The 24,504-nt window shown below is 32.5% G+C and overlaps 1 protein-coding gene across 1 annotated transcript; it reads left to right on the top strand.

Moving 5' to 3' along the window:
* Nucleotides 1-8,513: 8,513 nt before the first annotated feature.
* LOC130807453 (methionine aminopeptidase 1B, chloroplastic) lies at nucleotides 8,514-18,172 on the top strand. Its single transcript, XM_057672658.1, has 10 exons — nucleotides 8,514-8,817; nucleotides 8,956-9,028; nucleotides 10,205-10,433; nucleotides 13,112-13,273; nucleotides 13,363-13,404; nucleotides 14,968-15,039; nucleotides 15,124-15,203; nucleotides 16,039-16,136; nucleotides 16,684-16,731; nucleotides 17,706-18,172. The coding sequence occupies exons 1-10, from the start codon at nucleotides 8,724-8,726 to the stop codon at nucleotides 17,849-17,851; spliced, it is 1,044 nt and encodes a 347-aa protein (XP_057528641.1). The 5' UTR covers nucleotides 8,514-8,723; the 3' UTR covers nucleotides 17,852-18,172.
* The last annotated feature ends 6,332 nt before the right edge of the window (nucleotides 18,173-24,504 follow it).

The raw sequence follows: 24,504 nt of genomic DNA on the forward strand, positions 1-24,504 counted from the left end.
CTCGTTATATACATTGTATACTACAAATAATATTGATCAATAATCAAGAAATATACACATTATTTGTATGTATAGCATATATATATAGAAATTCGTACTAATTGTACATACAACTTATACTTCATGTAAAGTGGAAGCAATCGTCCAGATACATGCATGACAAAACGTTGACATATTTTTATGCAGTTATAAAATCTTATAGAATCTATAACCCATTTTAATTATCAAGATTACTAAATATAAACATTAATTGACATAAATTATACTCCATAAAATAAAAATAAAAGCTCAGTTTTTCTTTCTTGTCTGTACTGCAAGAAGCCATTCGACATAATCTGATGGCTACATATATTTGACATCAAAGCCCTATGTACCATACATACATGCATTGTATTATTCTCATGTGGCTGCCTAATTATTGTATACCTTTTTATTTTTCTTAATAATTAAATGATGGATTAATTTTCGTCATCATATCTGGTATATGTGTTCAAAGAAGTTATGATTAGAGTATGAAAAAGGTTGGATAACGACAGATTATATATTCCAATTTATTTATTTGATCTCTTTAAAATGATAAGTTATTATCTTAAGGTTATAAGTAATCAGTTTAAGGTTTTAAGTGACTCTTTTAAGACAGTACGTGTATATTGTGTCAGCCTAATAAAAATAATCTCACCGTAATACTGTGTTATTTGAGAAAAAAAAAAGGTTATAATTAATGAGATTATGAGCTCAAAAATAACCTAAAAATAAAAACAAATGAACCAATAAACGCCTAATGTTTAATGATTTTTATAATCTTGAATTTGAATCATGTGATGAAATCAGAAATGAGAAAGAGTTGTTGGCAGCCAGCTATGTCATTTGTAGATATTGTATTTTTACTACTAATTAATTATTACTAGTGGAATAAACATATGTGATTATGGATCCTTGCAAGCGTGGCAAAACATTTTAAAATCTAATTTATAAAAATAAAAGTATGTAAAAGTGGAGTAATATTTTTAAGAAAGTAAACAAACTGTTCCGACGAAGGGCCATCATCTAGAAGTAGACAATCACGACTTTGGAGTTCACGTAACTCATTACTCACTTCAATTTATTTTTACCCAATTGAATATTTTATTTATTTTTGAATCAAATTTAACTTTTATTCATAATTACTAGTAGAGGTTTGTTGCTGCTATCTAGTTTTTTAAGACGGTATGTGTATATTGTTTCTTGCTTTACAGTGTCTCTCGTTATTTCATTTGTTTAAGAGTTACAATTCATATACTCAGTCTTACTCCGATTTAATTTATACTTTTATGACTCTAAGTCTTGTCTCCTTCATTCTAACTCAGCATTCATCCCCTTTCCAATCTTATCTACAAAAATAATGTGTCGTTAGCAAACAAGCATCATGACACGTCTTCTTATACCAATCAAGCCATCTCATCTGTGACTTGCATTGTGAAAAAAAATAAACTTAGAATCGAACTTTGATGATGGTCAATTATAATTAGAAAATCAAATGTTGCCTTCCACATATCCGAACATTTGTCTTCACCATTCAATACATACCTTACACTATTATTCATGTATTTCTTGAAAATAATCGTCATTGCCATTGCACACCATTCCAAGGCTATGTTAGTTCACTTGATTTTAATTGATTCAATAGATTTTTACTTATTGAAATTAATTTATACTTATTGAATTAGATTTTATTAATTAAAACTAATTTTTATTGATTTAATTAATTTTTTGTTATGGGTTAAAATTAGTTTTTAGTAATTTTAAATAATTTTTACTGATTACTTAATTTTTTAAGGCAAACTAAATAATGCCTTAACTTTATTATTCTGTTACTTAACACATTAAATGTACTTCATATAATAATTATCATTAAAACCAACAATTTGAAATAGATTGTTATTTTGTAAATATATATATATATAACTAAAAGTGATATATTGTAGTACTCCTAAAAATGCTCAAACCACTTTATCTAATTGGGATTAATCAGAAAATGAGATTGCTATCTTATCATACATGTAACCAATAAAATCAAAAACCTTAGACTTTTGTATTAAAGGGTGAATATATACAAAATACTAAAAAAAATTAGTAGTACACGCGTGACTTCATAATGGGGTCGTCATCACTCATTAAGAGTAAAAATTAACAAATTTTTAAAAAAGGTTTGTGTAATTTTAATAATTATAATATTTTTCTAATAATTTTGTATCTTTAAACACCTAATATATAGTAAGTAATTTAATATTGAGGCCTCTAATTTTTCGGGACCCTATACGGTTGAACATGATCAGAACCTCCTATCATCGTCATAGAAACAAAGAAGAAATATAAAGTAGAAAGGGAATGAGCAATAATTCCTAATCAATAACCGTGATTTGTAAATCACCACAAAAAGACAATAATAATAATAATGATAAAATAAATAAAATCAAAAAAGTTAAATTAAATTCACAAAATTCTCACCCTAGCAAGTCCCACTATATAAAGGTATTTGTTAACTTCGCAAATCACCATTATTTATTAAGACTTTCTGGAATGAGGGACTGATAACAAAAGGAATCTGACTATGAAGATGTCGTAATCAAAGGAACACGTACTTCCTCCGTTTCAATTTACTTGCAACATTTGCTTTTGCATGCAGTCCAATGCATTAATTGAATCCTTAATATCTTTAATTATGTATAATAAAAAATTATAAAAATTTGATACTAATAATCTTTGCAATGAGACGAATCAAATAAGATCTCACTTGACTATATTTTAACCTATAAATTAAAAACTAATCACAAATTAAGAATGATAAATGAATATTATTATTTTTACCAATATTACAATTAATTAATATGAAACGGAAAAAGTAATTACTAAGTAGATATGGCCCAGATAAGAACAGTCACCAGTCTTATTACAAATATTAGCCAGATGTAACCAATTAACACCGGATTTTCTAGATTTGCTATTTCATCTCATCTTTATTGCCTTTTTCTACTGTTCATCTTTTCTTTTTTATTTGGATCTGCCTATCCCAACTCTATACTGTCTACACAGTACACACTAAACACTTGACACTTACCTAACTTTAGCAACTTACCGGGCTTGCGTACGGACATTATATTTTTGTTATTTACTTCTACCCTTCCGTTTTAGTCGCTACATTTGCATGGGCACGGGAACTAAGAAAAGTGATTGATCTACACTGTAGCTGATTATTTATTTTATAGAGTATAGTATTTTATTATTGTTAATTGAAAAAAGAAAAAGAAAAAATAGGTTGTTAGGTTTTATAGAGTATAGTATAGTATTTTATTATAGAGTATAGAGTAGGATAAAAATAGGGGTAGGTAGAACTTTAAATGATTGTTTTATTACTAAAAACGAAAATGTAGCAAGTAATATGAAATTGTCAAAAATAGAAAATGTAGCAGATATTATGAAACAGAGGAAGTATATCATTAAATAAAGTAGGGAGTTATTTAATGACATTGGCTAATTACATTTTAAAATACTTATGATGATAGTGATATATTGTAGAAAATAGGTTAGCCGACATGTAGAAGATTTTTCCATTTACAAAAAGAATTAATTTCTCTCCTCTCGTTGCTATAAGAGTTTGTCTTCTTTATTGGACTTAAATGGTTTGTTATCTATTCATTGCTTAAATATATATTAATGGAAAAAAATTATTAATTTGTTAAATATTTATCTTTTTTACCTTTTGTATTTTTCACATAAAATAATAATTATGGCACACATAAGATTAACGGACTTTTAGAAAATACAAATAGGTAAAATTTTTCTAATAAAGTAGCTAGTTATTCTAGAAGGACGTCGGGAAAGGTGTGTATAAGATTTTGTACTAAAGAAATAAAATGAGTATTACTCCATGTCAATTTATATTTTACCTTCTTATTTCAATTAATTTTATATTTATTACACTTTTTTATATATTAAAGAATTAAAGATTATATACAACTTTACTCTAAATGATAGTAATCAATAATAATTATATCAAATTTGTATTTTATATCAATATTTAATCACTACAAAATCTCATATAATTTTTCTTTATTAATTTGTATTTATTTTCAATATAAAGACACGTATACGTTTATCAAGTATATGGAGTACGAAAATCCCTACTTTATACCATTAAAAAACAGTAAAATAAAAGTGAAACATATAATGGAAGAGTATCCCTTGCTAATTAGGTTCTAGAGACTCATGAATATAGTAGGGCCAAAAAAAAGAAAAGAAAGAAAAGATAAAAAAATTGGGCCCTCTCCTTGCGAAAAAAGAACATTGCCGTAAAAAAAGAAAATAAAAAGATGACTTGGGCAATGTCAACCATTATGGTCAAGAGATGTCGATTCTCTGTCTATTTTTATTTTTTCATAATATCGTCCAATGCAAGCTAGCTATTAGTAGTCGTTTAATTTTATTGATTTTTAGCATAAAAACTAAATAATTAGTGAATTTAAAAAGTAAGGTAATTAAAAATAAGCGAGAGAATATAAAAAGTAGAAGTTAATATGGACTAATAAGTAAAAATAGAAATTTGATAGATTTATTAAAACGAATTAAAATAAAAAAATAAAATAAAAATATAGCAAATCAAATGAATTAATAGATTACATAAGAAGAGAAGCTCTTTAATACAATTGACTTGAATTATTCTTGAGGAGCAATAAATTTCTTTTTAAAATGACAATGATTAAATATTAATTCATCATTTATAAAACAAGTAACTTGATTTTTACCAAGCTAAAGTTTCGTTTTTATAGTAATGAATGACATGGAAAGGAATAGAGATTTGTTATAAAATAAAAGATAAAAAATACAGTTTAAGAAAGCATAATTTATAAGAGTAATTAATAATTGAGAATTTTAGAACTGGGAGGAATTCAAAACAAATTTGACAATCTAATATTTATCTGAACTAATTATTGAACGAGACTGTAAACCAGATTTTAAAATTATGTAAATATTGTGACACAAAATTTAATTTTTTTAACCGTCTCACGCTTAACTCGAAATCAACCTAATAAGTTATATCAACGACTATGATAAGAGTTTAACGAGCAAGGAAGGAAAATTCATAATAATGCAGGTAGTGTGAGAAAGAGACCTTGAGCATGAAAGTAAATTGATGTCTTTTTTAAAGTTAGTATGAATTGTCTTTTTTAAAACTAAGTGAGAATTTAAAAAAAAAAAATTTAGATAATCACAAATAATAAATTTTTAGAATTTTCATAAATATTCTTTTCATATTATTTCTTTTTCAAGCTTAGACCATGACATTTTTTTTAATTAAATGTGGAATCTTCCTAATATCAAGTCTATTCATAGCACCAATAATTAATGTCTCTCTTCTTACATATCCTAAAAAAACCCAAACACAAATTATAGTGGAATGAAAATTGAGGTGTAGAAATGTTTAGAATTACACATATAAATAGAGAAATGAAGTTAAATAAAAAAAAATCAAATGAAGTTAAATAAAAAAAAAATCAATGTATTTCAAAGTAGAAATTTATGAGATTAGAAATTGATACACTTTTAATATTCTATCAAATAAACTAATTAAAATTAATTTTCTATAAAAATTTTAAGTTCAATATTAATTTGGAGGGCTTAAGCAAGATGCAAACAAATGGGATATTTCTGTTGAGCTATAAAAATAATTATTCATTATCACATAGACTGCCAACAAAGGGCCTCGTCAGAGTCTACATCACGGCAACTTGATACGTCATCCAATCATAATTAAGAGTAATATTTAAATTATTTAAAGTATTTATTAATTAATCCCTTTGTCTCTAAAAGTTTGTCCATATAAAAATATTATAAATTTAAAGAGAAAAATTAAATTAAATTTTTTGTGATTATACGTGAGTTAAAAATATTAATATATATTTTTGTTAGATTTCTTTCTATATAAATCTTTTAAATATTTTTATAGTTTTTTTAAAAATATTTTAAAAGATAATAAGGCTTAAAATACTCTTTGAAAATTGACTAGAAAGAAAAATGTAAAAACTTTAAAAAGAAAGGAAATATTATATATATAATTTGTTAAATATTAAAAAAAGAAAAATTATGTGACAAGTTGGTAGTAGTATTAGAAAGTTGGTCAAGTGACAAGTAATTAAACAAAAGAGATTAAGTAGTATAATTTAATTAATCTACAAATCATAACTACCAGTCTACCACCCACATGGTGGTGTATGAGGAAAAGACACATAAAACATTTCACCCTAATTTAAAAATAGAAATATGTGGTCGTACTTGTTTTTGGATGTTCAAAGGTCTAATGGTTGACTAATCGGCCTTATGCTTAGTTCATGGGTTAATCTTCCATTGATTAAGTACTTGTTGCATTAATTAATTTAACTAATTATTATTATTATTATTATGCATAATAATAATAATAATAATATAAGCTTTGATATTGCCCACATTTCAAGGGTCTAACGTATCTCCAAATATCTAATTAATGATTTTATATATATATATATATATATATATATATATATATATATATATATATATATATATATATATATATATATATATATATATATATATATTTTCTCCCTCATTGAATATTTGCAATATTTTTCTCAAATTTATACTCTAAAAGATTTTTGAGTCAAATGTAAAGATTATTTTAAAAAAGATTAAGTATAATGATATAGTAGATTAGTACATAAAACTTAGTCAAGTACTCCATACATGTGCGAACTAGTTGATAAAGTTTGACCTTAATACCTCATGAATCATGATTGTAAGATTAAATTTTGTTGTAGGCATTTTAAAAGCGTAAATTACCCAAATTTAATACGTAGGAAATAATCACCAATATATATATATTTTTTGTTAATAATGTAAGTTTTTATATAGGCTATTATCAAACATTGAGTTAATTATTCTCATTAGAAATATTTGATTCTCTTTGTTTTTAAAATTTGGTCAGGATAATGCTGAGTAAATACACAGAAAATAACAAATAGCTATAATAATTTAAACGGTTTTTTTTTTATTATGTATCAGGTTTATAGGTTTAGACAATAAAATTATTACATTTATCTTTTTTAAAAGATATTTTCTATTAAATTTAAAATAATTACAAAATTTTTTGTCTAAACCTATGCACAGTCAAGGTACATAGGTTAGAAACACAAAATTTAAGTACTGAAAATCTTAAAGCAACAAATTTCCCGCTAAAATGCAATATTTATCTCCATGATCCCTAAAATCAATTTAGTCTGGAATCGACTTAATTTTTTTTTAATTACAGTCACCAAATTGTCCTGCAGCTAGTCTCTTGAGAGACGTGTCTCAAATCCAATCCATTTAAGATTAATGTCTACTTGCCGTATTCTTAATGTCTACTTACATTATCCTTAATGCTTACTTACCGTATCCTTAATGCCTACTTTCAATATCTCAAATGTCTACTTACATCATTTTTAATATCTACTTACTATATTTTAAAAAATATATAATAAGCCGGTCCAACTAAAAATAGTCTCTTAAAAAGACTGTTTCTCACAAGAATTTGTGATTGTCATGTCTACAACATTCAGTCCATTTCGCCAAATTCCGACCACTTAACTTAAAAATTCTAACCACTTAAGTGGTCAGAATCTGATGAACTGGCGTAAACGAAATAAAGATTGATATTTCGAAGGCTGTAATTCAAAAAAAAGTATTGAGACTATAATTCGCAAATACCTAAATTTTAAGGTTTGGAAATGGAGTACATTAAAGGAGAGGAATAACTGACAAGAGAGAACAAATGAATATAAGGGAGAAAAAGAGGCCCATAATCTCATAAGCCCATTTTCAACTGTTGGCTGCTACGCAAACCATTTGGGTCTGTTTTTCTAACCTGCGACCTGAAATTAGAATTGGACATGCCTTATTTTCTTGGAAGAATTATCATAAATAATACAATATCTCGCTAATTTTTCTATAATAATACTAACTATTAATTAACTGTGAATGATACAAATATTTATTTAACTATAAATTAACATTTATTTTTTGTCAAGTCATAATTAGCCCGTCTCAAGCTTAAAGTTTCTATTATTGGCTATTTAACCCAAATATGAGACATGTCCCACGGTGAGACCGTCTTATGCAAGAATTTGTGAATAATATATTATAAACAAAAGTTAGTTTTAACATAATTATAAGTTATTTTTACAATAGAGTTACAGTCGAATTCGATTATAAGATCAAATAAATACTAAGTCATCGAGTCAAAACATGTATGCTCAAGTACATGAATAAGAATTTTCTTTCTCCGTTTCATAATACTTGCAATTAGTCATGATCATCAGACTAGTATTCTGTACAAAATCAAAATCCAAGGGAGAGATAACAAATAAATTATACTCATAGTCTTTCAAGGTAAAGGACAAGAGAATGTGTGCAATTAATTTAGACTCCCAAAAAAAAAGAGGCAGTAGAATGAAAGATGAGTAACATAAGATAACATAAGAGAAAATCACCTGCAAAACAAAAAACAAGAACAAGCCGAAACTGGACTAGTTATTGAACAAATCCGTAGCCATATGACCATCTCTAAATTTACACACCCCTAACCCCAAGACCCTAAGCCTAGCTCAAGCTTAGCCTATCATCTTCTCTGGCCGCCCTTGTTTACTCTCCAATCTCCATCTTCTGTAACTCGCATGGCGATAATTACTTACGCTTCAGTTCACCTCCCTTCTTCCTTTCATGGAGATGTTATCCCAACCGCATCTTCTTCCATCTTTCCTTCTTCTCGTCAGTTTCTTTCCTTTTCATTTTTAAATTATTAAATTATTCTTCTTGTCTTCAGTATTCAATCTTTTTACTTTGAAGATTTTGGAATGTTTGAAGATCTTTATGAAATAATTGTTTGATGTTTTTTTTCATTATTAGGTGGCTTTAGGAAAACTTCGCTTATTTTTGCAAAGAGGTTGCTTGGACTGGAGGAGGCCATGCGAATTCGGAGGTATACCTTGTTCTTATCTTCAATTGTAAAACAAATTTTAGAATTAAATTCTTCGTAATGATGTTATTTTTGTCCAATTAGAACTTAATTTTACTTATTGATTGTGAAGATTGTGGTTCTATGTTCATTTTATGTACGCAATTCTCCTATTATGCTATGTTTGGATGGAAAGAAAGTGGTAATGGAGAGATGACAATTTCCTTATTTGGATACCCAAAGGGGAGGGGAGGGGAGGGTATTGAAAGGCAAACTTCTTTTACATCTTGTACAAAACAATTCCTTTAAACAATGAAATATTTGGGAGTTTACACATTAATCCCCCTTGCCCTTTCTTTCCTTCCTAAAATATTATCCAAACACAAAGGTGCATTCTATGTCTTATTTGAACTTGTAGTAGTTGTGAATTAAACTTGTGGAATGATACAGTAGGTAAAGCAATGCAGCCTACTGTATTCTCTTCTTGAAGACAGAATTGAGAGAGAGGGAATAGAAGCATGGAAGGGGACAGACAGACAGAAGATGGGAAGGGTCAGACAGCAAGAAGATAGGAGAAGAGAGGAGAATAAGAGGAAATGTAATCTTGTTATTCATTCACTGGTCTTCAATACAAGCTAGGAAAGCTATATATAGGTTGGTTATATCCAACTAACCAACTTTCCCGCCAAACAAACAACTAACAAACTTAACAACTAAACTAACTAATTGATCAATTAAATTAGTGTGTGCCAAGCACATGACACTAGCACAACCCCCTATTACATGGAACCCTTTTACAGAGTACTTGTAGTAGTTGTAAAATTAAAGGATCATCTACTATTCTACTAAGATCATACTTCTTTATTATGGATGATGAGGGAGTTTGACTATTAATTTTTGGGTGGATGATTACAATTGATCAAAACACAGCATTGTACAGTCATGATTCATGGTAGAATTGTTGCTTTGAAACTAGGGCTACAATTTTTAGAATAGACTAAAAAAAAAAAAATGAAAGGAAGCACTATGTTATTCCTCCAAGCTCAGTTGCTACTTGCTAGATTATATTTGTATGGCTACTGATGAAGGCTGAGGTTAGAGGAGATGTGATAGACGTCTTGCTGCTATTTTCTAGTAATATGGACCTTTTACATAGTCTATGCTTCAGTACTCCTGACTGGATGGTTAATGCTTGTGCAGGGAAAGAGAACGTCGAGATTCTTATGTAAAAAGACCACCGTTGAGGCGTGGCAGAGTATCACCCTGTCTTCCCGTTCCTGATCACATACAAAAACCCCCTTATGTTGGTCTTAAATTGCCTGAGCTCTCGAAGGAATATCAGGTTCATGATTCTGATGGTATTGCTCGTATGAGGGAAGCTGGCGAACTTGCAGCTCGTGTTCTGGATTATGCTGGAACTTTGGTTAAGGTGAGAGATTTGTTGGCATAAATTATTGGTTGTTGCATTTTATTTATAACGAATCAAAACTTTAATTTATTATAAATTATATGTCATGTATTTAAGTGGATACCAAGTGTGCTTTTTTCTCTAAATTTTCTACTTATTATGTGCTCTTGATGACCAGTGGAGCTGTTAAATTTTTTCCTTATAAAAGTCGTGAACTGAGAACTTGATGACTTTTCTGCCTTTATGCTTTTGAAAAGTTATCTTGACTTTGGCTTATTTTCCTCATATCTTTGAGTGGAATACTACTTTCACCCTTATGATTTTTTGATAGATTAAAATTGTAAAGGAGAATGCTATGTTGTATATGTATATCCTTGTCACACTTTACCGGTTTACCCTACTAATTCTTTTCTGATAGCTTGTCTCTTTACCACGACAATTGCAAAATCATTTTGTGGCTGCAATCACATTTTTGCACTATAGTGTGACCTTAGAGTTTAGTGTATTTTGCCATAATGATGTGTATTGTGCATGATGCATGCACTTTGGCCTTTCACTTTGAGCCGCAAGGGTCCCTTTAATTTAGCTAATCATAAATGAAAAGAACAGATGTGAATTCAAGGAACTCCAAAAAGGCAAAATCTACTCAATGCTTACAAGCTACTGTCATTTGAGAGGGCAGTTACTAGTCCTTATTTATTTTTCCATTCCTGTACTCATTTATACAAAATTCTTTTTGCTTGCTAGTTGCTACCCAAGAATTCGAAAAAAGTCATCACTTCCGGTTTCTCAAAACTCACAATCATAACACAGTGACTTAATTGATTCATCCCCTTTTCGCAGTTGCCTTCCTGCCCTTTGCAGTTGCCTTGCTGTGCCTGTTGACAGCACCCTTTATCCTCGGAGGACCTTGCTAATTGAAACTAAAATTAGGCTAGAGGCTTCTTTAATAAATAGAAGTATGCATTAAAAACAATAATTAAGAAGGATGATGACAAGTAAGTTAGTGCCAACTCCCAGCTGAGCTTACTACCAAAGAATGTGGAGATTTAGCGACGGCAAATGGCCTAAGTCTGTCGCTAAATAACTTTAGCGATAGATTGATGACGGGATTTTGGTTTTGGATTAAATTATGTCCCTTATTAAAGAGATGTGCATGATTTAATGGACATTTTAATATAGTTTATTACAATTCAAAATCAATAAATAGTAAATCTTTAACTCTATCGTGATAAGAGGCATAATTTATTAAGAAAATAATGACAATGAATTACTTGATTACATCATGTTTTCATAAACTTTAATTATTTAATATTGTCTTTGTTTCATATTATTTGTTATAATTTCTTTTTGCACAAATTTAAAAGCATTATTCAAGTTTTAATATCTATAAATACATTTCATAAAATAGTATAAAAAGTGTATATTAAATTTCTATACATTGAAAAAAATATCCTTGTGGGTATATTTTAACTCATAAACCAACAAAATTAAACGAATGGAGTATTTACATCAAAAACACGTTTATATTAGGATTTGGAGATGAGAAAAAAAAAAGACAAGAAATTAAATGAAGGGTACAATTGAAAGAGTCAAAAAAAGACAATGTGCTTCTAACTAACCCTCCCTTCACCATAAAAAGACCTACAAAATAAATGGTCAGTCTTATATGAAGCCGTCTCATCTTAAGATAAACTTAATGAATAATAATCTTATCATAAGACTGTTTATTTGAATATTAAATGCAAAATAAATTGGCTTCTCTTATGATCTAGATTAAGTTGTACTTGTATTCATCAATGTCGGCTATGTCAAACTATGCTCTAAGTATCAAGACTAGCTTGAAAGTGCTACGCAGATTTGATAATTTTAGCTATTGAAATAAGGTTATGAAGGATGAGCTTTTTTACTGCTATATATAAGGGTGAATTTTTTATTTCTTTTTCTCATCACTTTGTTTTCTTTTTTGGTATAATTAGGATGCTACCCTTACTAATCCTTCTGTAATTCACCCGCTCCGAAAAAGTTCTATTCTCTCGATCATTGAAAATGGTGGTTCACCGTTAAAACAACCTTTTCCCTGCAATGCCATAACTTGCATTTGTTATCACTTGTAATGGACTCAGCATCAGCAGCACCAACAACCCTTGCTGGTGAGCAACTTTGGCAGTCGGATGTGAAACCACCTTCACTGAAATGGTGCTAACCATGTGACCCTTGCATGAAACTAGACATGTCCAACAGCAATAAGAGGCTAAATATGACTACGCAATTTCTTGGGACCCTGATGGGCAAATATAACCTACTCAAGGTCATATATCTAGTTATCCCTAGTTTTCCCTTTCCTCCCTAGTTTGACCATTGTTTTTGCTGATGAATTGGGGTATTTCTCATCCTAATTGAAGAGTAACGTTTTAAGGTGGTGATGATGAGGGGAATTTGCGTAAAAAGGACACCAAAACAAAAGCTGGGTATGCAGTATTTGTTTCTTGCCTAACTTCATCATTTGCTTCTCTATTCACCATTTTGTGTCTCTTCCATTTCTGATTTTAAATAACTATATGTTCAGTGTCACAAATTTTAGTGTTGTTGTAATATTCGTGTTCTTGGTGATATTAAGGTAATTTGTATCAACGTTTCAACCACTTCTTTACTGGCGGTTTATGGACCTTATTAGCTTACCTTTTGATTTGTACCAGCCATCTGTAACAACTGATGAAATTGATAAAGCAGTACACCAGATGATTGTTGATGCTGGAGCTTATCCCTCGCCTCTTGGTTACGGTGGTTTCCCAAAGAGCGTATGTACTTCAGTTAACGAGTGCATGTGCCACGGTATACCTGATTCTCGTCAGCTACAGGTTCATTGACTGTGGTAATTACCTTTTTCTAGTTTTATTGACTCTTCTAACTCTCAACTTATTCTGAAAATTTTTCTTTTGCAATGCAGGATGGAGATATAATTAATATTGATGTCACCGTTTACCTGAATGTATCTTCTTGTGCTCCCTTAGCCATTAATTTTATTGGCCTTTTTTGTTAAATTTCTAGTCCCTTGAGTATATACTTTCGTAATTGATTTTGAAGTGGCTATATCCTCTTATGATGTTTACATCTATTCTATTTTGGTGCATTAAGTTTTGTGCTTAGTTTTTACAACTTAATGGTAAATAGATATGAAATGTTGTGATGAACTGGAGCTGAAGGAAGATTTCATTGGATAATTTTTTTGATCAGATGATGTATGCATTCTGTTGAGTTGCCTTTGCACTCATCTTGTCTAGTAACATTAATGCTTGATCAAATGTAGGCCTTTTCTAGCTTGTCGGACAAATGAAAATGATTTTGCATGTATGAATTGAGACGAGATTGGACAAACTAAGAAGTTCAACAAATCACAAAAAGTTGACTTTTGATTGATTACTTGTAATTGGTGGTGGGTAGAATGATGGAACGCAGAGGAAATGACGTTGCAGGGAAAGAGAGAAGAATGAACATTGCAGTTGCAAGACAGAGAGAAAAAGCGGAAGAAGAAAATGGAAGACACTCTTAAAACGCAAGACAAAGAGTGAAAAAAGCATATTACCACGAGGGGAGTAGAGTGAGTGTAAAGAACTTCATGGGACTGAAATTGTCAAGAATTTGAAAGAACATAGAGAATATTGACTTTAGGCAATTTTCCATGAATCAATATGTTATGCACGACATGGCCTCCTATACCACACACTTACAAGACTTTTCAAGAGGGCTATTTCGACAACTTCTACTTTCATCCATTGTTGTGGCTCCAGCTACGTTCTACCCACCTTAAGGACAAGGTTGATGTTTGGGCGGCTGGTAATGTTATGTATGACAATGCAAAAATAGGTTTCGGTCACCGTCGCGGTACGGATATTGCGGTCAATACGGATAATTTTGCAGTCAATGCAGCCTATAATTCGGTCGCAGTAAACTCAAAACCTTTATAATACGGTCGCAATACGGTGATGCGGACTTGTTTTTGCACTATGCATACCACACATTTACATTAGACTTTTTTAGAGGGCTATGAAGTAATTCTAGCAAAAGAAGAGCATCGAAGAAAATATAAAAAAATATATTTTGTTAGAGATTGTTGTGCAAGAACCAATTCAGTTTGAGAATTATTGTAGCCCAGTACAATGACCTGCGTGCGTTATTTTATATTGCATACAGTAATGATGCCTCTTTTTATTTATTGCTTACTTCCAGTTCCATTCATCATAGTGCTCAAGTTATCTAGTTTTTGAATATGTATAGCAGAATTCTATGTTTATTATTAAGGCAGGAGATCAGCAATCATCTATTCTTTCTTTTGCTATCTAATGCTTGATCATCAATTCCCTTTCCCTTGGCATTTTAACTTTTAACTGACACTGTTTACTGCTTTGTGCACATCTGGCTACCTCGTAGTAGCTGTTTCTTGGATTGTTGACGTGGTTTGTTAGATCTTATGAGATTTGATGCTGCCTAGGAAGCAAATTTGGCATTTTATGAAACATTCACTTTGATTTCTTTGTGTTTCCTTTTCTATCAGGGTTATCACGGAGACACATCAAAAACTTTTTTGTGTGGCAATGTCAGTAATGAAATGAAACGGCTTGTGAAGGTATATCTTTGCTTTGCAATGGGTAAGATGTTCTGTAATTATTCCTATTAATAGCTGTGTTTATATTTCCTAATTTAAAAATAGGTAACCCAAGAGTGTTTAGAAAAAGGGATATCTGTATGCAAAGACAGTGTGAGTTTCAGAAAAATTGGAAAGGTGATCAGGTATTTGGAATTTTCAATACTTTGTCATTCAGGGATAATTTTGGTCGCTCATATGCCTCTGTCAAACAGCATTTTTTATTATTCTAATATTTGCATGAACTCTTTAAATGAATGTCACATAATTGCTTTCTGTGAGTTTGAATTTCTTTTCTGCTTATTATTTGAGAGTTTAAACTCAAATCTTTTCTGATACTAGCTCTAATGTTTGACATTTAATTGCCAAATGATGTTTAGTTACCATCCTGAGAGAAGGAACATGGGATTTCTGTCTACACTCTTGACATATAGGCTGAACATTGAAGATTTTTATGATTATGCATGTTTGTGTCTGCAGAAGAGGGGATGGGGGGAGTGTGAGGACTGGGGACTTGATTTTCTAATAGATCTGCTGTGCTGTTATTGGTATATTGTCAAAGTCAGCTTGCTAAATGGTTTATTAGTAGTTGTTACTCAGCTGAATTTTCCGAAGTGTAGTATGCAAGACTTTACTGTTTACTTTTACAATACCCTGGTAAAATTTGTTGGAAACACTGATGGTGAACTGATCACTTAGAAGATTAGTTTATCCTGGAATGGCTTATGGAAGTTATGTATCTTTTTACTCATTATTCCAATATCAGATTTGGCTGGTTGTTTTGCATTCTTCCCAACAGCCCATCATATGTCATATTTGAGTTTGGCTGGGAATTTTACAGAAAACATGGCATGTTTAGTTTTCATTTACCAACTCTTATTCGTGTTAACTATGTTGAGTTTTGAAACTTGTGTCCATTTGTGCTATAGTTTATTTACAAATGTTCTGTTTACTCGATGATGTTTCACGTACTCTTGAAAGTGAGCATGCGGAAAAGCATAATTATGGAGTGGTGGATCGTTTTGTTGGTCACGGTGTTGGAACTGTATTTCATTCCGAGCCAGTTATCTACCATCACAGTAAGTATCTTACAAATCTTGATTCCCTTTTATTGGAAAAGACATGAAGCTCATGCTCTTTGGTTATTTTTTTCTGTATCTTTTGATAAGTATATAGATTATAATATAGCACTTCTGTCTGATAGAATTTTCGTGAGAAATGAATATATTTTCTTGGTATTTCCATATTTGTTGGAACATTGAGGGCTCAGCACATAGATTTTAAAAATGCGTGGGCAATCGACTATAGTTGGGTTTAATGTAAGGAATAAGGAGGATTAAATTTGAAACATTAAAGAAAAGAAAGGCATGAAGATATAGGGTGTAGGAGAAATGATATGATTTAGGAGCAATTTTAGTAGGACTATGTTCCACCAATGACACACAGTTTGGATTTTTTAGCCTGTTATATTTTTGCAATTTTTCTATTTCATACTTGTAAGAGAAGTTTTATAGTAACTTTTTATTTATTGACAGTTGATACCTGCTTAAATGCTTCATTTTGTCTCTCTTTTTCTCTGATTTTTCAATAACCTCTTTGAAATTATTTCATGTACAAAAATGACAGGAAACAACCGTCCGGGTGAAATGGTTGAAGGTCTAACATTTACCATAGGTAAGACCATCAATAGTTCATGTATGAATTTTAATGCATGTAGTATGTAGTTTGCTGTTTAATGTGTTATGAATACGCATTCATGAATACGCTGGAACACCCACGCTGCGCACTCATATCAAGAGTTGCTAGCCATCGACACTAAGTAATAGTCTCGGATGGTTCAAGAGCTTCAGTCTCTGCACAACCCGCACACTAGTTTCTTTATGACTGTTTGGCCGAAAACGAGAAATCAGACATATACTTATTGCATATTCTCTTTGTGTGTGCATATATTCTATAGATGTGGCTTTTATCTATTCATACCATGACCATATCTCTCAATGAGTTGATGAACTAGTAAAATTGAGCTTCTTTAGTGTCAGCCAAAATATCCAAAACCCCGGTAAGTTGTGCAAGAATGAGTAACATAAGTTGAGGGAGGAAGAGAAACAGAACTTTAGAGGGGAGAGACTAGTGAAAGAGTTACAACAACATTCCATTATCCCAATATTGCCATGGGGCTCCCCCATAGAGGGAGTTTGCGAGCTTGGATGTATACAACCTTTTTCTGATGCTATAATTGATTAATTGTAAAGGTCATCTATTATATCACCAGTAAAAAGTGCACGTGATTTAAGACTTATTTTATGGTAGTCTAATATTATTTGAAAAACAAGATCTATAAATCTTTGGCTTCATTGCAAATGGACATCAAAAAAGAATGGTTTGAGATAAGAACTTGTTATATTTCTCTCTTTTGAAATTGCAATACTAAAGCTTTAATCCTCCTAACAACTGATCAGATTTTATACTGGATTTTATTTATCCTAACAAACTTGTTAATACTTACAACCTGAAATAGAATTAGGTAAACCTAATCATCAAATTTCCTTGTATTTAACCAAATTCCTTGTATTAGCGAATAATAAGGCTTATAGTTCCTAATCTTCCTATTCTACGAATCTTATTGACAACCCCTCTTCCAATTGCAGAACCGATTCTTACACTGGGAAGCATCGACTGTGTTACATGGGGTGATAATTGGACTACTGTTACTGATGATGGCAGTCCTGCAGCGCAATTTGAGCATACCATCTTGATCACGAAGACTGGTGCTGAAATCCTAACCAAGTATTAAACCAAATTTTTTACAGAGTGTAAGTTGCTTGTATGTTTATAAGCTCTCGTGTACATAATCTTTTATTATTAGAAGATTTTGGATAGGTCGGAAGAGGATTTCTGCCTAGTGCTCAGGTACTATTAATATTCTCCGATTCTAGATATTATTTATTATTCTGTGAGTATCGGAACATATGAAACTCAGCTTCTGTACTTAATTTCCCCCTACGAAAGAACATTTCATGTTGCAGTATACGGATATGTAAGGCTATATACAACATATTCAATCAGACATTCTCCATGTAATATCCAGATATGCTATTAATGGTTGTCATTGTTCTAACTCTAGTTGATCTGATTCTGGAGATCAAGTCGATTTCTCTAATATAAAGGAGGTTATTGACAATCCATCATATATATCATATATTTATTAGGGTAAATTGTTAATAATAAATCAACTTATGCTTGATCCGCTAAAAATAAAATCACCTATTAATTATTTTTAAATAAACTTACCTACTAGGTATATTTGCTAAAAATAAAGACTTATTGTTTATAACAATCTTCAAAACTTCTTTGTAAGTTAAGAATTAGGAATAAACAATAGTTAAGTTTGTTTTTAGCAATTGTACCGAATAAGTGGGTTTATTTAAAAATAAACAATAGTTGGATTTATTTTTAGCGAATCGAGCATAGGTTAGTTTATTTTTTACAATTTTTCCTATTTATTATGTATATATATAGTATAATAACTAAAGATGAAACGTAATACACGCATGGCAGGATTATATCCTCAGCTACACTACCTAATATTGATTTGAGGATGCAATATTTTTTATGGATGTGTTGTAATGACAAACTTAGCCATATACTTTGCAGTTCATCAGCTTTGTTGGACAATTGAAATTTTTTGCTTCTGGCATCAGTTTTTATTTTGCTCCTAAAAGACTAAAAATATTTCTCTTACAAGTAGACGCAAAGCTAGAAAATAAAAATTAAGGCTGAAAATCTATAAAGTAATATTACAACATATTTGCAACAATTGAACATTTTGTAAGGACCAAATTAGAAAAATAGGTCGCAAGAATATATTACAAAAGTAAGCCAAGTGGTCGGGCCTGCTATAAGGCTTCGCCTTTGCTCATAAGGAAAAATGGAAATGGATAAGCAAATTTATAAAAAAAAAAAAAAAAAAAAAAAGCACGAAATAAGTCAATAATTAACTTATTTTCAAAAATAAACGTCTAATTTCCAAACTTGAGGTTAGGTGCCGTTCACAGTTACTAACTGCGAACAGTTGCTTAATTTTTTAAAAAGGATAAGAAGCTGTTAGCAGTTAGTAACTGCGATTCTGCGAACAGGCCTGTTGACTTGTTTGACTCTGTTCGCAGTTAATAACTGCGAACACCATCGAGCATAATAACAGCTGCAGGTCTCTTCTTCCCCATTTTCCCCAACTTCAAAACCCTAAATTATTAAAACTCGACATTCCCCTTTCAAAAACCACTCTTGGACTACCTTCAATCCATCAATTCCTACATTCCACTTTCAATTTGGCACTTTAAATTTAGTCTGGGATACTCTAACTTGCGCAAAGGTAAACTTTAATGCGTTTTTTGGACTATATATATATATATATATATATATATATATATATATATATATATTGTTTTTTAGGGTTTTAATGAAGTTTCGTTATTTACTCAAATGTAGGTCACTAGTTCTAAAATCTACACTCTTTTTATTCATCCACAACTGATCAAGGTAACGTTTAATTGTTTTAATAGCTTTATTTTGTTGTTTTTTGAAGTATTGGTGTTGATGAGCATATTGAATTAGTTGAATATTATGTAAATCATATATTATTAGAAATTTTGATGTTGTTATTAGAAATATTATTTATGAACTTATTAATAGATTTATTATTTGAATTTTATGTACATTATATATTATTAGAAATTTTGATGTTGTAATTAATTGATTTATTAGTTGAATTTTACGTACATTATATATGTATGAACTTAGTTACATTATGTACTTTATTACTTTATCTATCAAAAAGATTATAATCAAATGAATATAATGTACTTGTATTGGCATGAAGTTGATGATGTTCATTTTGTTTGTATTCATGTAGAAATGACATCATTTCGTGTCACTATAGTATGTTTTTGGAATGGTTCTATTCGAGAAAGTAGTAGCAAAGTTCATTATGTTGGTGATAGACATAGGATTTGAATCACTTTAAACGTTTTATATGTTCTAAGATTGAATTGGACCCCACTAAAAGTACCATAAATATAAGCTTTGAATATGACATGAGTGGAGAATTGCTAGCCTTTCCGGTTGAGGATGATGAGGCTATAGATGCTATGTGGGAGCATTCAAATTCTACCCAAATACCCTCTTTGGAGTTATACGTAGAAGAAGTACCCTTAGGGAATGTAGGTGCTTCTAATCCTTATCCTACGCCTATGTCCATATCAACTCAAGAAACTCAAAATCCCTTTGTTCCTTCCCCATCTTGTACTCCTTCCCAACCCCCTACGAATCAAGTTTCAAGTGATGCAGTGGTTAACTTTGGAGAAAGTGATAAGATGGAACCTTGGGATGATGGTAATGAGAGTAATGAGCTCGTTGACGATCCTTCTGAGGATGAAGTGGATATCAATGAGGATGCCCTAGCAAATGATATGACCTTAGGCAACATTCCTACAATTGTTGCTCCTAAACCCTATGCCCTATGTCCACCCCCTAGACGAGTTGTAACATCCCTGAATTTCCGACCGGGGAGAAAATTCGGGTCTTACATGAGTATGAGGAGAAAAGCTCCTGGAGGACTTGGGCATGTGATACCACTTACACCGAAGAAGCGGAGTTGGAGAAGGGTATGATGTTCGATAGTAAGGAAGCTTTGTTGGAAGCTATAAGAGTGTATCATATTCTAGAAATGTGGAGTATAGAACGGAGACTTCAAACCGAACCGTTCTTACCTTGAAGTGTAAGCGGGACTGTTCATGGAGACTTGGGGCTACGCTCGATTCATATTCATCTTCATGGCGTATTGTTGCGTATAATGGTAGGCATGGGTCTTGTGTTTTGGGTAATGACACTGTCTTTGCTCAACACATTCACTTGACATCTTCTGTCATTAACAATGTGATTAGAAACTGTATTGCCAAAGACCCATCAATTAAGGTATTTGTCGTTAGGCAGATGGTTAAAGATCGTTTTGGTATAGAAGTGAATTATAAGTGAGCGTGGTGTGCTAAGCAACAACCCTTGTTGTCCATATATGAAACTTAGAAAGGTTTTTACTCTCTCCTTCCACGCTTTTTAAAAGCTTTGCAACATTCTAACCCGGGCTTAGTAGTTGAGTGGTTTTTTAAGGAAGACGGTGACACGGGCGAATATGTGTGACCTAATATTAGAACCTTCCAATATGTCTTTTGGGCTTTTAAACCTTGCATTGAGGGCTTCAATCATTGTAAACCTATTATCGCCATTGACAGCACACACTTGTATGGTAAGTATCGTCATACCTTATTGACTGTCATTGCCCAAGAAGGTGATAAAATCTTTCCATTAGCGTTTGCCTTGGTTGAGAAGGAGTGTATAGTTGCATGGTCGTGGTTCATGGCTTGTATTCATAAGCATGTCACACAGAGGATGGGTTTATGCGTTATTTCTGATAGACACACGGGTATTTTAGCAACCATAGAAGAGCCGGAGTGGCAACCACCTTATGCCCATCATAGGTTTTGCTTACGTCACTTGCTTAGCAACTTTAATCGTGCTATGGGTAATGTTCAGCTGAAGAAGTTGTTTGGTAGAACTGTTGAGCAAAGATAACAAGCTAAGTTAATGAGTGGGCAATCGGGACTGCAAAACGAGAGGCAATTTTCTGGATTGATGACGTGGGTGAGATGTCTAAGTGGTCGTTGTGTCATGATGGAGGTCCAGGTAGGGCGTTACTAACACGAACTTAGCTGAAGTTTTCAACTATGTGATGAAGGGTGTACGTTTCTTACCTTTGACAACACTAGTTGAATTCACCTTCTATCGGGTAAACGATTATTTCGCTCAAAGACATGAACATGCTAGTGCATGGTTACTTTGAGGACACATGTACACATCGCATGCCACCAAGATTATCAATAGAAACATCGAGAAGGCAAACTTTCATGAGATAATCGCAATGTACTATTAAAGAGGTGTTTTCGAAGTTAAGACTGGGAGGGGAAATAGAGGATCGTCCAAGGGGGGTAAGATTCAACATGTGGACTTAAATCAAAGAAAGTGCACATGTAACAAACTGGAGATATACCACCTACCTTGTTCACATCTACTTGCTGTTTGCATCAAACGATACCTTTCATATGAGCAGTTTGTGGATCCGTGCTATACTTCCCAAAGTTATGCAAGTACATACAAACCTTGCTTCATGCCAATGATCGATAAGAGGTCATGGCCTTAATACACGGGCTTTGAACTTAGACATGATCCACATCAAATTCGTGGTTAGGAAGGCCTAAGTCCAAGAGGATTGCTAATGAAATGGATGAAGAACGAAAGAAACGCAATAGTTGTCGTCGTTGTGAGAGTGAAGGTCACAACACTAGAACCTGTAACTCTAAGTAATATACTATATATATTATAGTAGTATAATACTATATAACATATAGATACAACTACAAAATATAATATTAAAGTTATAACACAAATATATGATACATAATTATATAATAGTAATATTAACTAAAGTCACTGCAAACACAGTAGCACAGGAGATGGATTCAGCAGCTCCAGGACCCCAAGACCCTAGTGTCTTGATTATGTAGGTTGAGCACATGAGCACTCCTCTTTAGGATGCCCAAGTTAGTATACTGTTTTGTATACTTTGCATTTACCTAATGATAATATAGTAATAATTTATTTAAATGTCTATTTTCATAGGTGTCCGATACAGACACGTTAGGCACTAGGTATCCAGATTCTGTTATATGAGTGATCGATGAGAGGATCATCCCGTACCTTGAGCGCACGAGGTTGTATGACTTTCACCTCATTGCGTACGTTAGAGTCCAACGTGCTATTATCACAGCACTGGTAGAGAGATGGCGTCAGGAGACGCACACCTTTTATCTTCCTCTCGGTGAGGCTACAATCACACTGCTTGATGTAGCCTTACTAACACGGCTTCCCATCGAGGGACGTGCCGTGTCTACCGTCGGACGCTCGCTATCAAGCTGGCGTGACATGGTTCACCGCATCTTGGGAGAGCGCCTTCCAGAAGATGTCATTAGGGGGAGCGGTTTGCGGTGTACATAGTTGGTGTATACCTTCTTACATCTCCCGGAAGGTGCTGATGAGTGCACCATTTCGAGGTACGCCTAGGCGTACCTCTTATATTTGATAGGAGTTGTCTTGTTTGCTGATAAAACAAACAACCAAGTTCAGATCTTATGTTTGACAATACTCGGCGATGACCCTTAGGAGCGCATCGCCGGGTATAGTTGGGGCTCCGCAGCCCTAGGATACTTATATAGGAGGCTTTATGGTGCTTCCAAGAAGAATGTCAAGGAGAATACAGGATCATTATCCATATTACAGGTACTAACAATAACATTTAATTCTAATTTATACTTGCTAAATGACATACTAATTACATTTACAATTGTTAGATGTGGGCGTGGGAGCATATTCTGATTGGCCAACCTTACAGAATTGTTGGTCGTGGTGAAACTGCTTCTCCGCAACAACCTCCACCAGATGTTGCATATGGATCACGGTGGAATTTTGCGTGCTGAACGTGCAAACACATAGGGATCGGCCTAGAAATCTACCGGGATCAGTTAGACCTACTGCGACCCAACCAAGTAGATATTTCAGTACTCATTAACATTACTGCAATTTAAATAACACATCATTTACATTTTTATAACATATATTATAGTTTTTGTGGAACTCGTACCGTGCCGAAGCTTACACAGCTGTGCCCGAGCACTCGGGGATTCAGTCAGGTGTGTGGAGGGCTTCTGTGCCACTCATATTCTTTGACATTGTCGAAATACATCTACCGGAGCGCGTACTCCGCCAATATGGGTTGGTACAAGCATTCCACCACCTTGTGACACTGAACTCGAGTTGCACCTGATTTCGCGCAAAAATCAGGGTAGGGCGAATTGGACTGAGATCAACGGGTGCCACATCGCTCGTTGGGATCATAGACTGGAGCTACTAGTCCAAGGTGTGCCAATCGATGCTGTTGGCGCGCCTACTACACGTGACTACATGCCGTGGTTCCTCTTCATCACTCACCGATGGATTGAAGTCGCTACGGAATCATCATCGGCTACCGCCGATGTGCACGTCTCATCTCCTCCTTATGACGTTCATTTGGAGGAGATGGACTTGTCATACCCCGGTGGCGTTGCGAGGACCTTGCAAGCTGGGCCATCCCAGCCATCAAAATACCAGTCCCCTCCCCTAACAGAGCGACACACGAACGCCTCTTACTACCGTAGGAGGCGTAGGAGACCAACTCAGTTGGATAGGGTAGATGAGGGTGATGATCGTTTGCGTTAGGTTTTTGTGTATTTTGATTGACTATGTATATATGTTTATTTAGTTGTATATTTCAAACATTTGTATATATTTAGTTGTATATAT

The sequence above is a fragment of the Amaranthus tricolor genome, chromosome 3 (assembly GCF_026212465.1).
Source record: "Amaranthus tricolor cultivar Red isolate AtriRed21 chromosome 3, ASM2621246v1, whole genome shotgun sequence".
NCBI classification, from domain to species: Eukaryota; Viridiplantae; Streptophyta; class Magnoliopsida; order Caryophyllales; family Amaranthaceae; genus Amaranthus; species Amaranthus tricolor.